This window comes from Cyrtonyx montezumae, unplaced genomic scaffold (genome assembly GCF_038088225.1).
Source record: "Cyrtonyx montezumae isolate F1298 unplaced genomic scaffold, pur_monq_1.0 scaffold_8, whole genome shotgun sequence".
NCBI classification, from domain to species: domain Eukaryota; kingdom Metazoa; phylum Chordata; class Aves; order Galliformes; family Odontophoridae; genus Cyrtonyx; species Cyrtonyx montezumae.
In genome coordinates, this window is record NW_027072089.1 from 49,373,743 (window position 1) to 49,388,282 (window position 14,540).

At 41.6% G+C, this 14,540-nt stretch overlaps 1 protein-coding gene across 2 annotated transcripts in view; it reads left to right on the plus strand.

The window, feature by feature from the left end:
- GNAL (G protein subunit alpha L) overlaps window positions 1-14,540 on the plus strand; it is a 178,100-nt gene that overhangs the window by 60,028 nt on the left and 103,532 nt on the right. The window contains exons 1-4 of one of the 2 annotated variants that reach the window (XM_065753562.1): window positions 5,887-6,477; window positions 6,658-6,730; window positions 7,559-7,613; window positions 7,798-7,917. In XM_065753562.1, coding sequence (XP_065609634.1) covers window positions 6,339-6,477; window positions 6,658-6,730; window positions 7,559-7,613; window positions 7,798-7,917 — 387 coding nt within the window. In that variant the 5' untranslated portion in view covers window positions 5,887-6,338. Of the gene's footprint in view, window positions 1-5,886; window positions 6,478-6,657; window positions 6,731-7,558; window positions 7,614-7,797; window positions 7,918-14,540 lie in introns of those variants that run through there. The other variant, XM_065753561.1, reaches the window with a different exon arrangement.

A 14,540-nucleotide genomic window follows, 5' to 3' on the forward strand; every position in this document is an offset into this window, starting at 1 on the left:
TATTTGTAAGGAAGCATGACATCACTGTTATCTAGCTGAAACTTTAAACACCAAGAAAATGTTGCTGTATTTGAGGATTCTTATTCATATTATGTACTTTTAATTTAAAAACAAACTTTCCCAAAGTATGTGAGAAAATACAGGTTCCCCAATAACTTATTTATAAGGGACCTGTTCCAAAACTGTTGCAAGTTCTCCAGACTTTCCAGCCTTTTCCCCTTCTTCATCATGCACACACCAGTGTGTCTTTTCACCTTTCATCCCAAATAAAATGATCCTGATCTACTCCTGGGAGATTTTATCCATGCCGCTGAGCTTTAGGATAAACTAAACAAATATTTGCTCCAACAAATCTAATCCATGCTACACAAACAGCCCAGTCCATGTTGAAAGAAAGCTTTTGCTTTTTAGTAAAAATAGATCAGTAAAATTATGCAGGTTTGTATTTCACTAAGGAATTCTGTAAGTGTTCCATCAGAATACCTTTGTAATTTCAGGACTAGCAGGGAATAGGACGAGTGAATAAAAGAATAGCAGAATAAGAAAATCGGAAAAGTAGGACTCACAGGAAATGGTCATGCTCTCCTATGCAGGAGAGGCTTTCCATAGGAATGCAGACAGAATACTCATAAAATCTGTGTCAGTAGTCTTTCTGCTTAGTCTTCATGTCTGCTATTTCAGCTGACCTAAGAAATTCATATCTGGGAAGCCCAGAAGTTGAATTTCAGTATAAACCTGGTTTTAGAAAGGACCGCTTGGGTCAACAAGTCATGTCCCTTCAACTACGAACAAACATGTGATAGCTGTTTAATCCAAGAGATCATCTGCTTTACACACATATACCACAAAAATACCTACAACAATCCTACCACAAAAGGCCGAGCTGAGCATGACACAACAAGTATGTGTTACAAGCAGATCTGTGGGGTAAGACAAGATACATGAACGAGGAGAAGAACACTGTGTGTTGACTCAGTGAGTGTGATGTTTCATATGGGTTTACTAGTCTGGACTCATGCAGTGAAGCACAAGTTGTATTCCTGCAATAAAGGTTGTTGATGCAGATCAGGGTATGAGGCTACAAACAGCCTGGCAACGTTATTTCCTGAAGCCATTTTTTACCGATTATTCATGTGCAGTAATGTGTAGGGATCCTTAAGCAGAGTTAGAACATGGACTTACTTGCTATGAATTTATCTGTTCTTCTGGGTCTTGCCGTTGCATTAATGCACACTCACTAAAAAATAGTTGCCCAATTCCTTGATTTGTATAAACAGACCTGTATGAGAGGATCACTGTAATTTGTAAAGATTTTCTCTTGGGGGACACTGTTGACCATTACAGCATCCAGAATTACAGCATGGTTTTGAATTTGGGCATCAATAATGCAACTGGGTGGAGACTTTCCTTTTTAAAAATAAGTCAGCCATTTGCTGGGATAGCCAAAACTTAGTTTCTCAGGCAGAAGAGCTAAAACCCAAAAAAGTGTATCTCTGTATTTATATCAAGTCAGGAGGTGATACAAACACACAAAGCTTACAGATCAGATGCGATTGTGGTAAAAGTGGTGACAATCTAGCTTAGCAGAATGTGACCTAATAAATGGAGGTGATGTCAGAACATGCTGTGACTGTCAGGGTTCTGCCAACACATGATTTAAAGGTGAGGCTAAGGCATGTCTTGCACATGTTCAGTGTCTTAACAGATATATTTTCCTTAGTTTTTCAGTCCTGGTCAAATAGGGAGATCATAATTGTCAACCTGAGCATTTATGACGACATCCAAAATTCTTTACCATATACAAAATTCATTATAAACTGAAGATAAATTATTCAGCTTCGCTGTTACAGCTGTGCCAGGTGTTGGTCAGCATGTTGGAGAGAATCCAGGACATACTCCCCACATAGATTTTTTTCCTCTAGTTTTTCAAGTAGCAACCACAGCGATAATTCTTGCATACTTCTGTATTTGTTTATGAATTGCCTTCTAAACTAAGGTGATACTTGCACATTTTGCTTGGCTTCACTTAAATCTATCTTGAGCACTCTCCTGAAAAACTGATTAGAATTGGTTTCTGATTGCCTCAAAATGTGAACGCATTACTTTGCTTATTCAGTCTAGGAAGGGGTTGGGGTCGTCCTTGGAGACCCAAATCAAGTAAAACTTCCCGTAACTGTGGATACTGTCATGAAAGTGTCTGTTTTGCTAACCGTGCAACGTATCCCATAATAAAGGGTCACAAATTCATTAGATGAGAGCTTGCCCTTTTGCTTATTGCAAAAGCTTTTGTGTCATGTAGCTTAACAGTATTACTTGATCGTAATATGTAAGAACTGAACCACACAAGGTTACTCAGCCTATTCAATGTGACTAGGCCCTTGCTGGATTTCAGTCTTAGCCAGCAACTTCTGCCTTGAGTACTGACAGATGGAAGTGTGTGCATTGCTGCCATGTAAGTCTGTCTTTGCAGAAAGGGTTTTCTAGTCTGAAAAAACAAGTCATAAGCACATGAATTATCTTATCAGTAAGTGTCTGAACACAAACTGATCTGACTGGGATTCCCACACCAGAAGTTCCCCATTCTCTGCTTCCTCACTGGCTGTAGGCAAGTAGTAACTAGCTTGGATAAGGACTAACCAGCTCGAGTGGAAGAGGATTGTCCTTTCTCTAATGTGATCATACCACAAAGCTGCTTTTCACCTGATGCTTTTCCACGCAGGCTTTTGCGGAGCATCTGGCCTGCTAGCACACTTACTGGAGCTGATCCTCCCCTTCACAACTGCTGTCTTGGAGCAAAAGGCTATCGTCCCTATTTCTGCTGGCTGCTACCTACAGCTTTTCTCTGGAAAACTCTGCTTTCTCTTCAAACCTTATTGCTTTTATTCCATGGACTTCCACCAGACCACTTCACCACCCTTTCGCTGCTCACTTGTCCTCTTTAGTGCCTCGTAGAGGAGTGGCAGAGGGGTGAGCTGCTTTGTCAGGCCAGCAATCCGGAGATAATTGGAGGAGGATGGCATACGAATGGGGATGCTACAGCTGGGCCAGGGAGCCAAAGAACTGCTCCCTCCAGAGGCTGACCCTATCCTGCATCACTGAGTTTGTCCTTAATCCAGGGAATGAGGTCGATTTGGAGTGAGTGTAGACTCACAGACCTCTTGCTCCTTCTTCAGAAGGAAGAGCTACCCTCAAAGTCCTATTAAGGACTTAGTTCTGAGGTGACAGGTTTAAACACACCAGGAGAAAGGTTAGATTTTTCAGTGTAACATTCACTTCTCTGCATAGTATGTGCTGTGTATTTACCAGACCCGTAGTCAGTAATTTTCATACAGCCAGAGTCATAATTTTTTCCGGTTCCTGGTTCATGTATCTTAGAAAAATCCAAATGTAGCATTCCAGGGAGTGTGTACTTTTGTGTTAATATTTGACAGCTGCAGGGAGACAAACTTACCAAGAATTTATTACCAAGGAGAAATAATTATTTTTCTTGAATACCTATGCAAATACCCATTTGTTTTGTTCTTTTCAGACCGTGGTTTGAGAATGAGGTAAAGCAAAAGCATGGAAAAGAGAAATCAGTGAGGAGAGGCAGCTCAGGTCGCACAGCATTTACCCAGCCAGTGCAGTGCCCAGTCTTGAGGACAGTGACAGTATGGAGGTCAGAGACCCCTGTGAAAGCCGAGGCAGGAAGAGTGACAAGCAGGAAAAGTCTGTTTTCCCATTGCTTAGCTCCCCCCAAAGTTTGTATTTATATCTATTTTTCCATTGCTTTGTCTTCGAGAAACAGACCAAAAGCCACAGAAGGGACTTTATAAAGGGAGATGGCCTGCAAAGGGTCTGCAGGTTTTCTGTTGAAAAACCTCTGCCTCTACATAACATTTTAAAGAGAAAACTCTGCATTGGTCCTGCTGTGGATTAGAGGAGCAAGGGTTGTGGTAACAGGGTCTGTGGAGTTTATCTGCAGTAGCTCCTTCCTTGTTGATTCTCATTGAATTGTGTCCCTCTTCATGGACTAAAATTAGTCCAAACAGAATGGGCAAAAGAAGCAGCTCTGGCAGCAGCAGTAGCTGAGTTTCCCTCCATTAAGGTGTGCAAGCACAGCCTCTACACTCACAGGGCTCTCCTGCACTCAGCCTGAAGTTCACCAACCTGCTGTAGGAACCTGCAAAGGAGAGCAGGATGTGAATTTTTATGTATACATACTTACATAAATAAAGATCTGATAGGGCAGGAGCAGTGCAAATATCTCATTTTCAGGAGGACCAGGAACTTAAGGAGGAGGATAACATGTTGGCTGACTGGGAGGACCAGGGAATCTCCTTTTCCTAAAGGTTCCCAGGATTTTGTTTTTGTTTGTATGTGATTTGTTCTAGAAACCTGTTTGGTAAAACTGCATTGCTGAAACCATTTCTAGAGGCGGGCTGGATAGCGTCCGGTTTAGGCTCACAGTTGGGTTTCTCCACAGAAGACACATATGCATGTGATAACTTCAATTTCTCTCTGGGGGAAAAGAACATGCAGTGTGCAAAGAGGGTGACAGCTGCTCCTGTGGTTGCTATTATTTCTAGGATTTTGTAGTTCTGAATGTGCCAAAATAAGGAGTCGTGAATTTGGGAAGGAAAGAAAAAAAAAAAAAGAGTGGGAATATAATTACAACCAAAAGTTGTTTCTGGGCACAGGTCGCTTGCACGTGTCATTCTTGAACTGTGTGATCTTTTCTCAGGAAGAAGAGACCCAAAGGGGCCATGGGGTTTTTGAGAGGGAGAGAGGAAATGAGAAACACTTTCCCTCTTTTGGAGGAAGGTAAAAGCAGGATATACTACGATCCTGTCTAATCCTGTCGGCACCAAGCGTTATCTCAGATAGGAGTAAACCTGAACCAAATATCCCCATCTTCAGTACATACAGTAATAAAACTGCTAAGCAGGAGATGGGGAAAAAAACAAGGCCAAAACCAGCCAGATTTCAGACAGATAGGAAATACATTAGGCTCCACACATCCAGCGAAGAACAGCAAGTTGTGTTACCTCCTCCCTAGAGCCGTTCACCCTCCAGCTTGTGCCCAACAGCCCTGAAAACAGCAGGTGGTCTGAATTGTGCTTCCAGTCCCACCTGTGTCAGAGGACGGGAAAATGGAAAGGGGGAAAAAAATTGTTGTAAAAAATGGTCAGTGTGATGCTGTCTTGGCAGAACCTACGGATTTTTGCCGGTAGTGTTCTCTCCTCATATACACACAGACTATGTAAGAAGGAAAATGAAACAGTGCCCATGTGAGGAGGAGAATGGAACGGTGTCCACGTGAGGAGGAAAACGAAACAGTGTCCATGTTCTGTGCCAAACAGGGCCATCAACACAGGTACCCGGCACCCGCGTGCCGTAGTGCCTCCTGAAAACACGGGCAAGCGCAGGTAGAGCAGCGCCCGTTCTCCTTCCCCTGGTGCGCCTCCACAGCGGGAGCGCAGCCTCGGCGATCTGGAGGAACAGCAGTACTTGGCAGCAGAGGGTGACGGTATTTTGAGGCACGGGAGGCTCCGCGCCCACCCTCCCTGCGGCTCCGCGGCTCTGCGAGCGGCGCGCGTCACCGCGGCCGCTGCTCCCCGCGGCGGGGCGGGCTCAGGGGAGGCCGGCCGGCCGCCGCCTCGGGAGGAGGAGGCAGGGAGCCGCGGGCCGACGCTCCTGCTGCCTCCAGCGGGCGGCGGATGCCAGCTCCAGGTTTTCGCGGCAGCAGGGCCGGCGGGCGGGCGAGGGCCGCGGCGGGGCCGGGGGCGGCGGCGAGGGGCGCGGACCCCGCGGAGGCGGCAGGCCTCGGCCCGGCGGGGCTTCAGGTGGCGGGGTCCGGCTCCCACCTTTCTCCCCCGCCTTCCCCGCGCGCAGGGGCTGCGGGCTGCCCGTTTCCTGGTCTGGCAGAGAGAGGCAGTGCTGAGTTCGAGAGACAAAAATAGCCCTTCACCGAGAAATATAGGGATCGCGCGTGCGGCGGGGAGAGCGGCACCGGGCTGCTGCCAGGAGGAGCCCGCCTCGCCTCGCCTCGCCGCGCAGTGCTCGTTAGGCGTTGCTGCGCGGGTCTCTCCCCCGCCCCTCCCGGCTCGGCGCGGCCACCTCGGCCCCTCGCATCCCCCTCGGGGAGGAAAACAAACAAACTCTGTTTTGATCAGAGCGCGGCCAGAGACCATTTTATTTGAGCAAAGCGGGGGGAAGAAGCGAAGAGAGCGCCGCAGGATACCGGGATTTAAAGCCTGCTCCTCACCGCCTCCCCCTCCCCTCCCCCCCCCCCCCCTTCCCCCGTAAGACCCCGGTGCGCTCAGGCAGCAGCCTGACATCCCTCCCGAGCGGCGGCGATGGGGTGTCTGGGCAACAGCAAAACGGAGGATCAGCGTATCGATGAGAAAGCGCAGCGAGAAGCCAACAAAAAAATAGAGAAGCAGTTGCAGAAGGAGCGGCTGGCTTACAAAGCGACGCACCGCTTGCTTCTGCTGGGTAAGGCGGCGGGGCAGGGCAGGGCAGGGCAGGGCCTGGCCGGGGGGGCTGGCGGGGCAGAGAGCTGCCCGAGCCCCGAGCAGGGCCGGGTCGGACCCCTGGATGCCGCGGAGGTGGGAGATGCTGCGCGCCCGCAGCCCGGCCCGCGTGTCACCGCGCGCCCTCTCCCTTCTCTTCCAGGGGCCGGCGAGTCGGGGAAAAGCACCATCGTGAAACAGATGAGGATCCTGCACGTCAATGGGTTTAACTCCGAGTAAGGATCGCCGGCGCTCCGGGGCTTGTTTTTCGTTAAACGCTGGGAGCGGGTTGAGGTCGGGAAATTTCTGCCCGCATCCTCCGTGCCGGTGGCTCGGCGCTGCGTTTTGGGGAGGGAGCGAGGATAAGGAAATCGCCGCTGCTGGCTGGCTGCGTTTCTGCTCCTGGCCCCTTCGCTGTACCTTACACTGTTGCTACTGCAGCGCTTGACAGGCCCCTGTGTAGCAACAACATGGCGACTACTTTTACATAGAGGCAAATAACTAAATGTTGCATCTGTCTGCGATGCACAAATATATGTCGAGCCGCATTCAGGGTGATGGTGGCTGCTGTTTTTTCCGGTATTTGACTTAGCATAAAACTGAAACTAATTTGGCACATTTGTTAGAAATCACCCTGATTTCTGAGGGTGCATCGTTTTCTCTCTCGAGCGCTCTTTCCTGGAAACCACGATTAATCCATAGTGTTAATTTCAAATATCTGCTGACTTTCAGCTTTATGTTATTAATTTAGAGCGTGTCCGCAGCCTGCAGTAGAAATGAATAAAATGGGAGAATTATTTCCAGTTCCATCAGGGGAGGCTTTGCAGATGTGGCTGTGATCCTGTGGCTTAAGAAAATGTGAGGGATGAATGGGCATTGCTCTTCACACTGTGCAAGGAAAGGGATAAGCAGATGGAGATATTTCCTTGCTGTTATTTTCAGTTAGTTGCTGTACCGATTGAAGAGCAGATAAACAAGCGATCAATGAAAAAAAATATAAATGCAAGCGACTGAAGTGCTTCGGGAATCAAATTCAAAGTGTTAATATTTCTGTTTTCATGCAGAGAAAAGAAACAGAAAATACTGGATATTCGGAAAAATGTTAAAGATGCGATTGTGGTAAGAACACGCTTTATACTGTTCTTAAATGCTTGGGCGTACCGGAAATGGTCAGAATTGTGCTCTCTAAGGTTGTGCAGAGAGAAATCCCATTTTGCTGATCAAATTGGATTATCTTCTATTGATCCCACATCTTAAGATTTATCCAGATTAACGTGTTTGTTTCTGTTCTATCCAATTCTAGACTATAGTTTCAGCTATGAGCACTTTAATACCCCCAGTTCCACTGGCCAACCCAGAAAACCAATTTCGAATGGACTACATCAAGAGCATAGCTCCTCTTTCTGACTTTGACTATACACAGGTAAGAACAGAAAGCGTTGCTTTGTTCTGCATTAAGGGGGAACACATCTCTTTGCTTTGATTTGCTGATGCATTGTTTGTTTTGTTGGTGGTTTGTTTTCTTTTACTTTTTGGAAGATGCTCACAAGCAGAGCACATGCCAGCATTACCTCTGGGTTAACTTTCTTTCGAGGCTTTGGTGGTTGCACCTGTTTTAGTGTTGCCAGATTTTGGTGTTACTGACTTATTTGCTGATGTTTGTAAATGTTGTTTCTGTTTTTAGTTCGTCTTTTCAAAACTCCTGATACTATTGTACCTATTTACACTTCAAATAAGATTGCCAAAAGCTGTTTTCCTATATGGAATTAGATGCTGAATGTCAGTCTGCAGAGTTACGGTTCACCTGCAGAAGAGGATGTAAAAGGAAATAAAAGAATGGAGTGCCCCCATTAGTATTTTCCATATTATTGCACTTCAGAACGGAAATTCATGTAAATAGTGGTCGAGCAAGGTGGCTTCCTTCCTTATCTGTTTATTGATGTTGGCCTGAGCAGTGGTTTCATTGCATGTGAGCGTTGCCATCTTTTGTAACAGAACCATAAGCAAATGAGGGATTTCTGTGTAGAGGTTACTCTTGAGGCAACTTAGAGGTACCATTTGTATTAACTTGCATTGACATCTTTCATTTGTTTATTTTTATCTTCTTTACATTATTGTTTAAGTAAGAACGTGTAGTTTATTCTGTATTTTCTGCATGGTAAAAATCAAGTGCGCAGACATGAATATTATTGAAAATTATGCTTACAGTAACACAATTTTTACCTGGCCTTAGCATTATATATATATGTATGCATATATCAATATGTATCAGGAGCAATTTGTTACAGATACAGTAAGGACTATAAAGATCTTCATTTATTGGCTACATGATTATGAGCTGTTCGTGCTATCAGTATTACCAAGAAGCCATTTACAATACAGTGTCTTTAGGTTATTATAGCTCCAGGGTGGAAGAGGGAGAAGGGGAAGAGTCGTTTCTTTATTATATGACTCATATTCTCTGGTGTGTGGTTTTGCCTCTGGTAAAGCTACACTTTGAAGGTTCAAGATAAAGAAAAAATATCAGACATCTTGTTCAGTTAGAATTTAACACAGAATGCAGATGTTAAGAAAACGACTGTAAGGTACACCCACATGGGGCATAATTGCTCAATTGGTAGATGCAAGGTAGTGGAAATGAGAAACTCTTTTTAGAAATGGAAGTCAGGTTTGACATAAAATATGTCTTCTGCAGGTATTTCAGTTCTGAGGCATTTTTGTTTTTTATCCTTGGTTTTGTTTTTTTTTTCCCACTTTGATTTGGGTAAAATAACTACTGGCATTTTGTAGTTCTCTGTAGTACATCTTTTTTCCTGAGTTTCTGGGAGAGAAGGAAGAACTGGACTTTCTATAGGGGTTGGAGAAGCTTTTTTTTTTTTTAATGATGCTTTTGAAAAACTTCTGTTTTCAGAGAAGCTAACTATACCTGGGTCGATTGAACTCACTGTTGCATACCTCTTAGAAGGGAAAAGCTTATTCATCATGGAGAGAAAAAGGAATGGGGCCTGGGGAATTTGGAGCAAGTAGTAATTCATTTGAAATCTTGATTCAAAGTCAGTTTTGGTTTATAATTAAAAAAATAAAATTCTTAACTCTGTTTTTTAATTAAGTAGGATTTCTGATGAATGTGACGTGCTTTGAAAAATAGATCTTAGGAAAAAAAGTTATTGCAAGCTTAAAAAAGGAAGACTGATTATTTAGCTCTAAAACACGTATTTTATGTGTGAGTTTCATCTATTCGTGTCTGTTGTCTTTGACCAGTGTGTAGGTTATGTGTTTGTAAAATGAATAGTAGGGCTAGATTTTTTTTTTAATTCCTGTTGCTATAGCATGCTTTTTTCTCTCCAGGAAGATGCATGAGCAAGACAGATTAAAAAAAAAATGTGCTATCGTGCTTCAGGGCTTGATTCTACTCCAGTTTAAGTTAATGATAACTTAAAGTGAAATTGTGATTCCAGCTGAAATAACTTTTGACCCATATAGTGTTTTGGTGCAAGGGCAAATATAAAAACAAATACTCGGACAGTAATCATCAGTCAAACAGTAATTGTGGCATTCTGTGCTAAGCATTGCTGATTCCTGATGTTTGGAATAAGGCCTTCTGAACCAGAGCAACCCATACAGTATTTAATAGTGTCTATTCAGTGCTTGCTATTCTATCCTCTGTATCTAAAAGCAGGTGTAAAGGAAAAAGAAATAATGCTGACTTAGGCAGAGTTCAGGTAGTGCTTCAGGGATCAATTTTGGCACGTTCTAAAACTTGACAAACGTGACCCTTCTTTCTCTGAACGAGGAAAGAGGTGATTTTAGGATTTTTAACAGTAGTGTTGAGCTGTGCTGCAGTATAAATTACATAAATGAAATTTTTGGGTAAAAGTAGTCGTGTAAATCTTTGTCTTAAAAATCAGTGTATTTTAGTTTAAGATGTATTTCAAATAAGCTTCATGCAAAGTGCCTGAAAATGAATGCACAATTCCACAAGTCCTTAAAGAGAGACACCTGATGATATGCAGCTTCATTGAAGGCACAGTATGGCCAACAGCTGTGCACTAATTCGAATATATTTGTGACATTTTGGGGATGCCTGGATATGCATGCTTAATTGCATACAAATTAACTAGTATGTACTTAATTGTGAAAGTTAGCCTTTTGAGGAAGTGGATTTGAAAGTACTGATTTCCTGTGGGTGAAAACGTATTCTAATTCAAATGTTTGATGGAACTTCCAAGAAGTTGACTGAGAATGAGATTCATGTTTATACCTTTAATCTGTATTTTACCGTTTTGTTTGTAGGGTCTTCTAATTGCATGGATCTCTCCAAAATATAAGCCAAACAGCCTGCTTCTCCAGTGATAAACACTTTGAAACAAATGTTATTTTAATATTGTTTTAAGAATGTGTAAATTGTGCTCCTCCCTACCCTCCCCCCCTCCCCCCCAAAAACACACACACATAGTTTTACTTAATTTTTAAGACGTTATTTCTTAATTTATTTTAGGTTTGCTACCCTTGATGATTTATAAAATTGATACAAAACAAAATCAAAGGTCTCTTCATTTCTATTATGATTTTTGTGGTGCTTTTCATTACTTCTGTTAACTAGGAAATTTTTACCAAAATGTGCAGGAGTGATGAGTGTGGTCTAGTTATATAAATAATAACACCTAAGGCTTGATTTTTTTAAGAAATTAAAAAATGTGAGTTGGTCATGTGCCCATTGTAGTTTCTTCATTGAACTCATAAAAGGAATCAAGGTAAATTTTCTTCTGATTACTTCTTTAGGCATTACCTTAGCACCATATTCCAGAGTGGAATCAGCAGAGAGGCTTTAATACTGAAATGAGGCATGCACAGCACATTGGAAAAGGTGTTTGGTTTGTTGTTGTTGTTATTTTTGGCAAAGTGTTGATTGATAGTTGCTAAAGTTAACAGGAATTGACCTGTGCCATTTTTAATCCTTTATTGATGGGGATTTATTTTGTCCTTTGTGGAACAGAGTGAACGTATTAAGGGCATATTATGCTAGTAGCTGTGGAAAAACATTTTGTGTTATGTAAGCATGTATGTATTCAAATTCAGTTGTCTTTGCTGAAGTGTTTGTGAGCACAACACATCTGTATGTATATATTCCTTTAACTTGTATTCTTTCAAATCAGGTTCAAGGGATCAGGTCTGTGTATGTATTTAGCAGGCAGTCAACTAACTACAGCCAAAGTGTGTAGTCTAATGTTTGCCTATACAAACTAGTCACCAGTGAACATGAGTCACTTGCTTAGTAGGAAACACACAAATACTTCATCTGGTTTTTGGGGAGTGGGGAGACTTGTCAAAAGACTCTTCTTCCTTTGCTAAGATTGTTTTTAGGAAGGTAAAATATTTTGTTAAACCTTCATAAAACACTGAATTGTGCAAATGTAGTCCCTTGTGCTGATTTTAGAATGCTGGCTTTAAAAATAATTGGTAAATCTATTTTATCAGTCAGGCGAATTCTTTAATTCAACTTTCAAAAGCGAGATGTTTATGTAGGCATTGCCAGGAAAAGTGCTTCAGATTCAGCTGGCCCGTGGTTTGCTCTGCATTTTTAGTTATGGTCATTAGAGTTTGTGACTTGAATTTTCCTCCACATTTTCTTTTGTCATATCTGCATTGTAAAAACACAAGAAAGAAATGAAGTTATCATCATTATTTGATGTTACAGAGGTTTTCCTTAGGCATTCTTTCTTGGATGTGATGTGGGAATCCATACTGGCATTAATGCCTGGTGATTACTGGTTTACGTGGAATATGTCGCAGTGTTTGGAGGAACTGGAGATTTTATTGAAGTGTGTATCTAGGCACCAGAAAATCATGACACTGAATACTTAAATAACTGATGAAAAACATGATAAATGAGGTTTATATATGGTTAAACTTCCTTCAGTTGTGCTGTTAATGCTGTGACTTCAATATGCTTTTTGGTCACAACATGTATAAGTTTCCTTGTAATGTGTACTTTATGGAGCCCAAAGGAGTTAGAAAACAACATCATCTTACATTTTTGGTTTTCATATAACTTCCAGTATTGCCATGTTTCTCAGGAGTATGAGAATATACTGTGTTTTATGTGAGAATATTATAAAAGAGAGATGACAATGAATAAAGCCACCAGTGGCTTCATTTGATTTTTCTTTGATTTTTTTTTTAGCTAGATTTTTACTTTGTCTTTGTGTATCGTTTGAGGTAGGATGAACAACCCCAGGTTTTTATAACTACCTGTGACAGTTAATGTTACTGTAGTTTGAATTCAGAATTAACTTCTAAGAATCAGATAGACTTTAAACGTTTTCATTTGCCTTTTTCTTGGTCTAAGATGTATGCTGGTGGTTCTTTAGCTGTCATTATAAACTTGGAAAAGATCTAGAAGGCCAGATAATGAGGAAGTTGTGTGGGTACGACAGTGTTATTACTACCCTGAATGAACAACTTAAAGTACTAAAGGAGTCTGACAAAGAAGAGCACTTTCAAATACTGTGTATGCTAACCGAGTTGTTGGCAACTCCTCATTCTTCACACAGAGACTAATATCGTCAAGAAGACTGATATGGATAAGGAGTGGATACTGGGGAGAAGTAACAGTTATGCAACAGATTATATATATTTTTTTATCATTTATTTTTTGCAATAGCTCTCATTTTTGTGCTGTAGGCATACGATTAATTAACAGCAGAGATGGAAATTGTGCTCTTTTCCTGCTGAGAGCAGGTTTTGCTGATGCCCTACGATGCCTTTCCCTCAGTATGAAATACCTGCTTGCATACAGATTTCATGGAAGTGTATCTGGTTTTCATTAAGTCAAATCCCTAATGTCCTGATTAGTCAGTATTCAAGTACTAAATTGTAAACATTTCATACCTGAGATCAAATCATTCCTATTCTCTTTGAGGGTTAAGTTTGCTGCTAGTGAGTTGGTCAGTCAGTAGTGCTTTCAGAAATAACAAAGTGTTACTTTAGCCATACAGTTGCAGAACCAGAAAATTGGAATGGGGATCAAATGGCAAACAAGTCTAGGGCAGTGTTGAAAAACAAACCAACAGAACTTCTTGAAGTGACAACATACTACGGAACTTTAAAATTATAAATATCTGCCCCAATTTTCTTTAATTTCTTTATTTTAATTATTTGAAAAATACTCTGAAAAATAACTGAAAACAGTTGTGGCTTAAAATTGGAGTGGTTTGAGTAGACTATAGCTCTTCTGCCAGCAGCGTAAAGGCAGAGACTGTGAACCATAGGAAGCCCTATGCTTTATCGCCAATGAGCGAGAGTGCTCCAGAAAAGATGAGGAGTAGGTATCCGTTTCTGAATTTGTTTCTAGCTTTTCCTATCTCAGTATCATAAATTTGCTTTTCTTATTTTTCTTTGTCTTTTTCAGAATATGCTTTTACATAGCTTTCAATGAAAAATAATGAATTTCAGTCTGAAAAGACAATTACTCAAGAGAGGGTGATGAATACTGCTGCTTATGAATCAACAGCGTTACATTCAGTGCTATGTTATTGCAGTAACACCACATAAAATGTTTCCTATCTTACGTTGTGCATCTGATTTCACAGATAGTGAAGTGGTATTCACTGTTACCCAACTTGCCTTATAATCATCGCACAAGACACAGACTTTTGCTGTGAAGCAGCCTGTTTTTATTAGTGTTTCTAAAACTTCTGTAGTACTAAAACTCCTGTAGTTTTCAAAATTGTTGTTATTTACTGGTGTTACTTCAATGAATGCAAATTAATTGGGGGCTTTTTGAAAGTCGAGCCAGCACCAAGTCAAATACTTACTTCACATTTTGTCTTTGGATACAATTTTAGCTGAAAACTTTATATACTTCCATAGCACTTTATAAGGATAAAAATATTTTTACTTCTACATTTAGATATACTGATTTGATGGCAACTGGAAGGCTAATAACTCCAATTATCATTTTAAGTAGGAGTGACTGATTTTCATCGCAGAACCAAAAATATATTACACAATCATTTATGAGCCTTAGAATAGTTTTGTTCATCA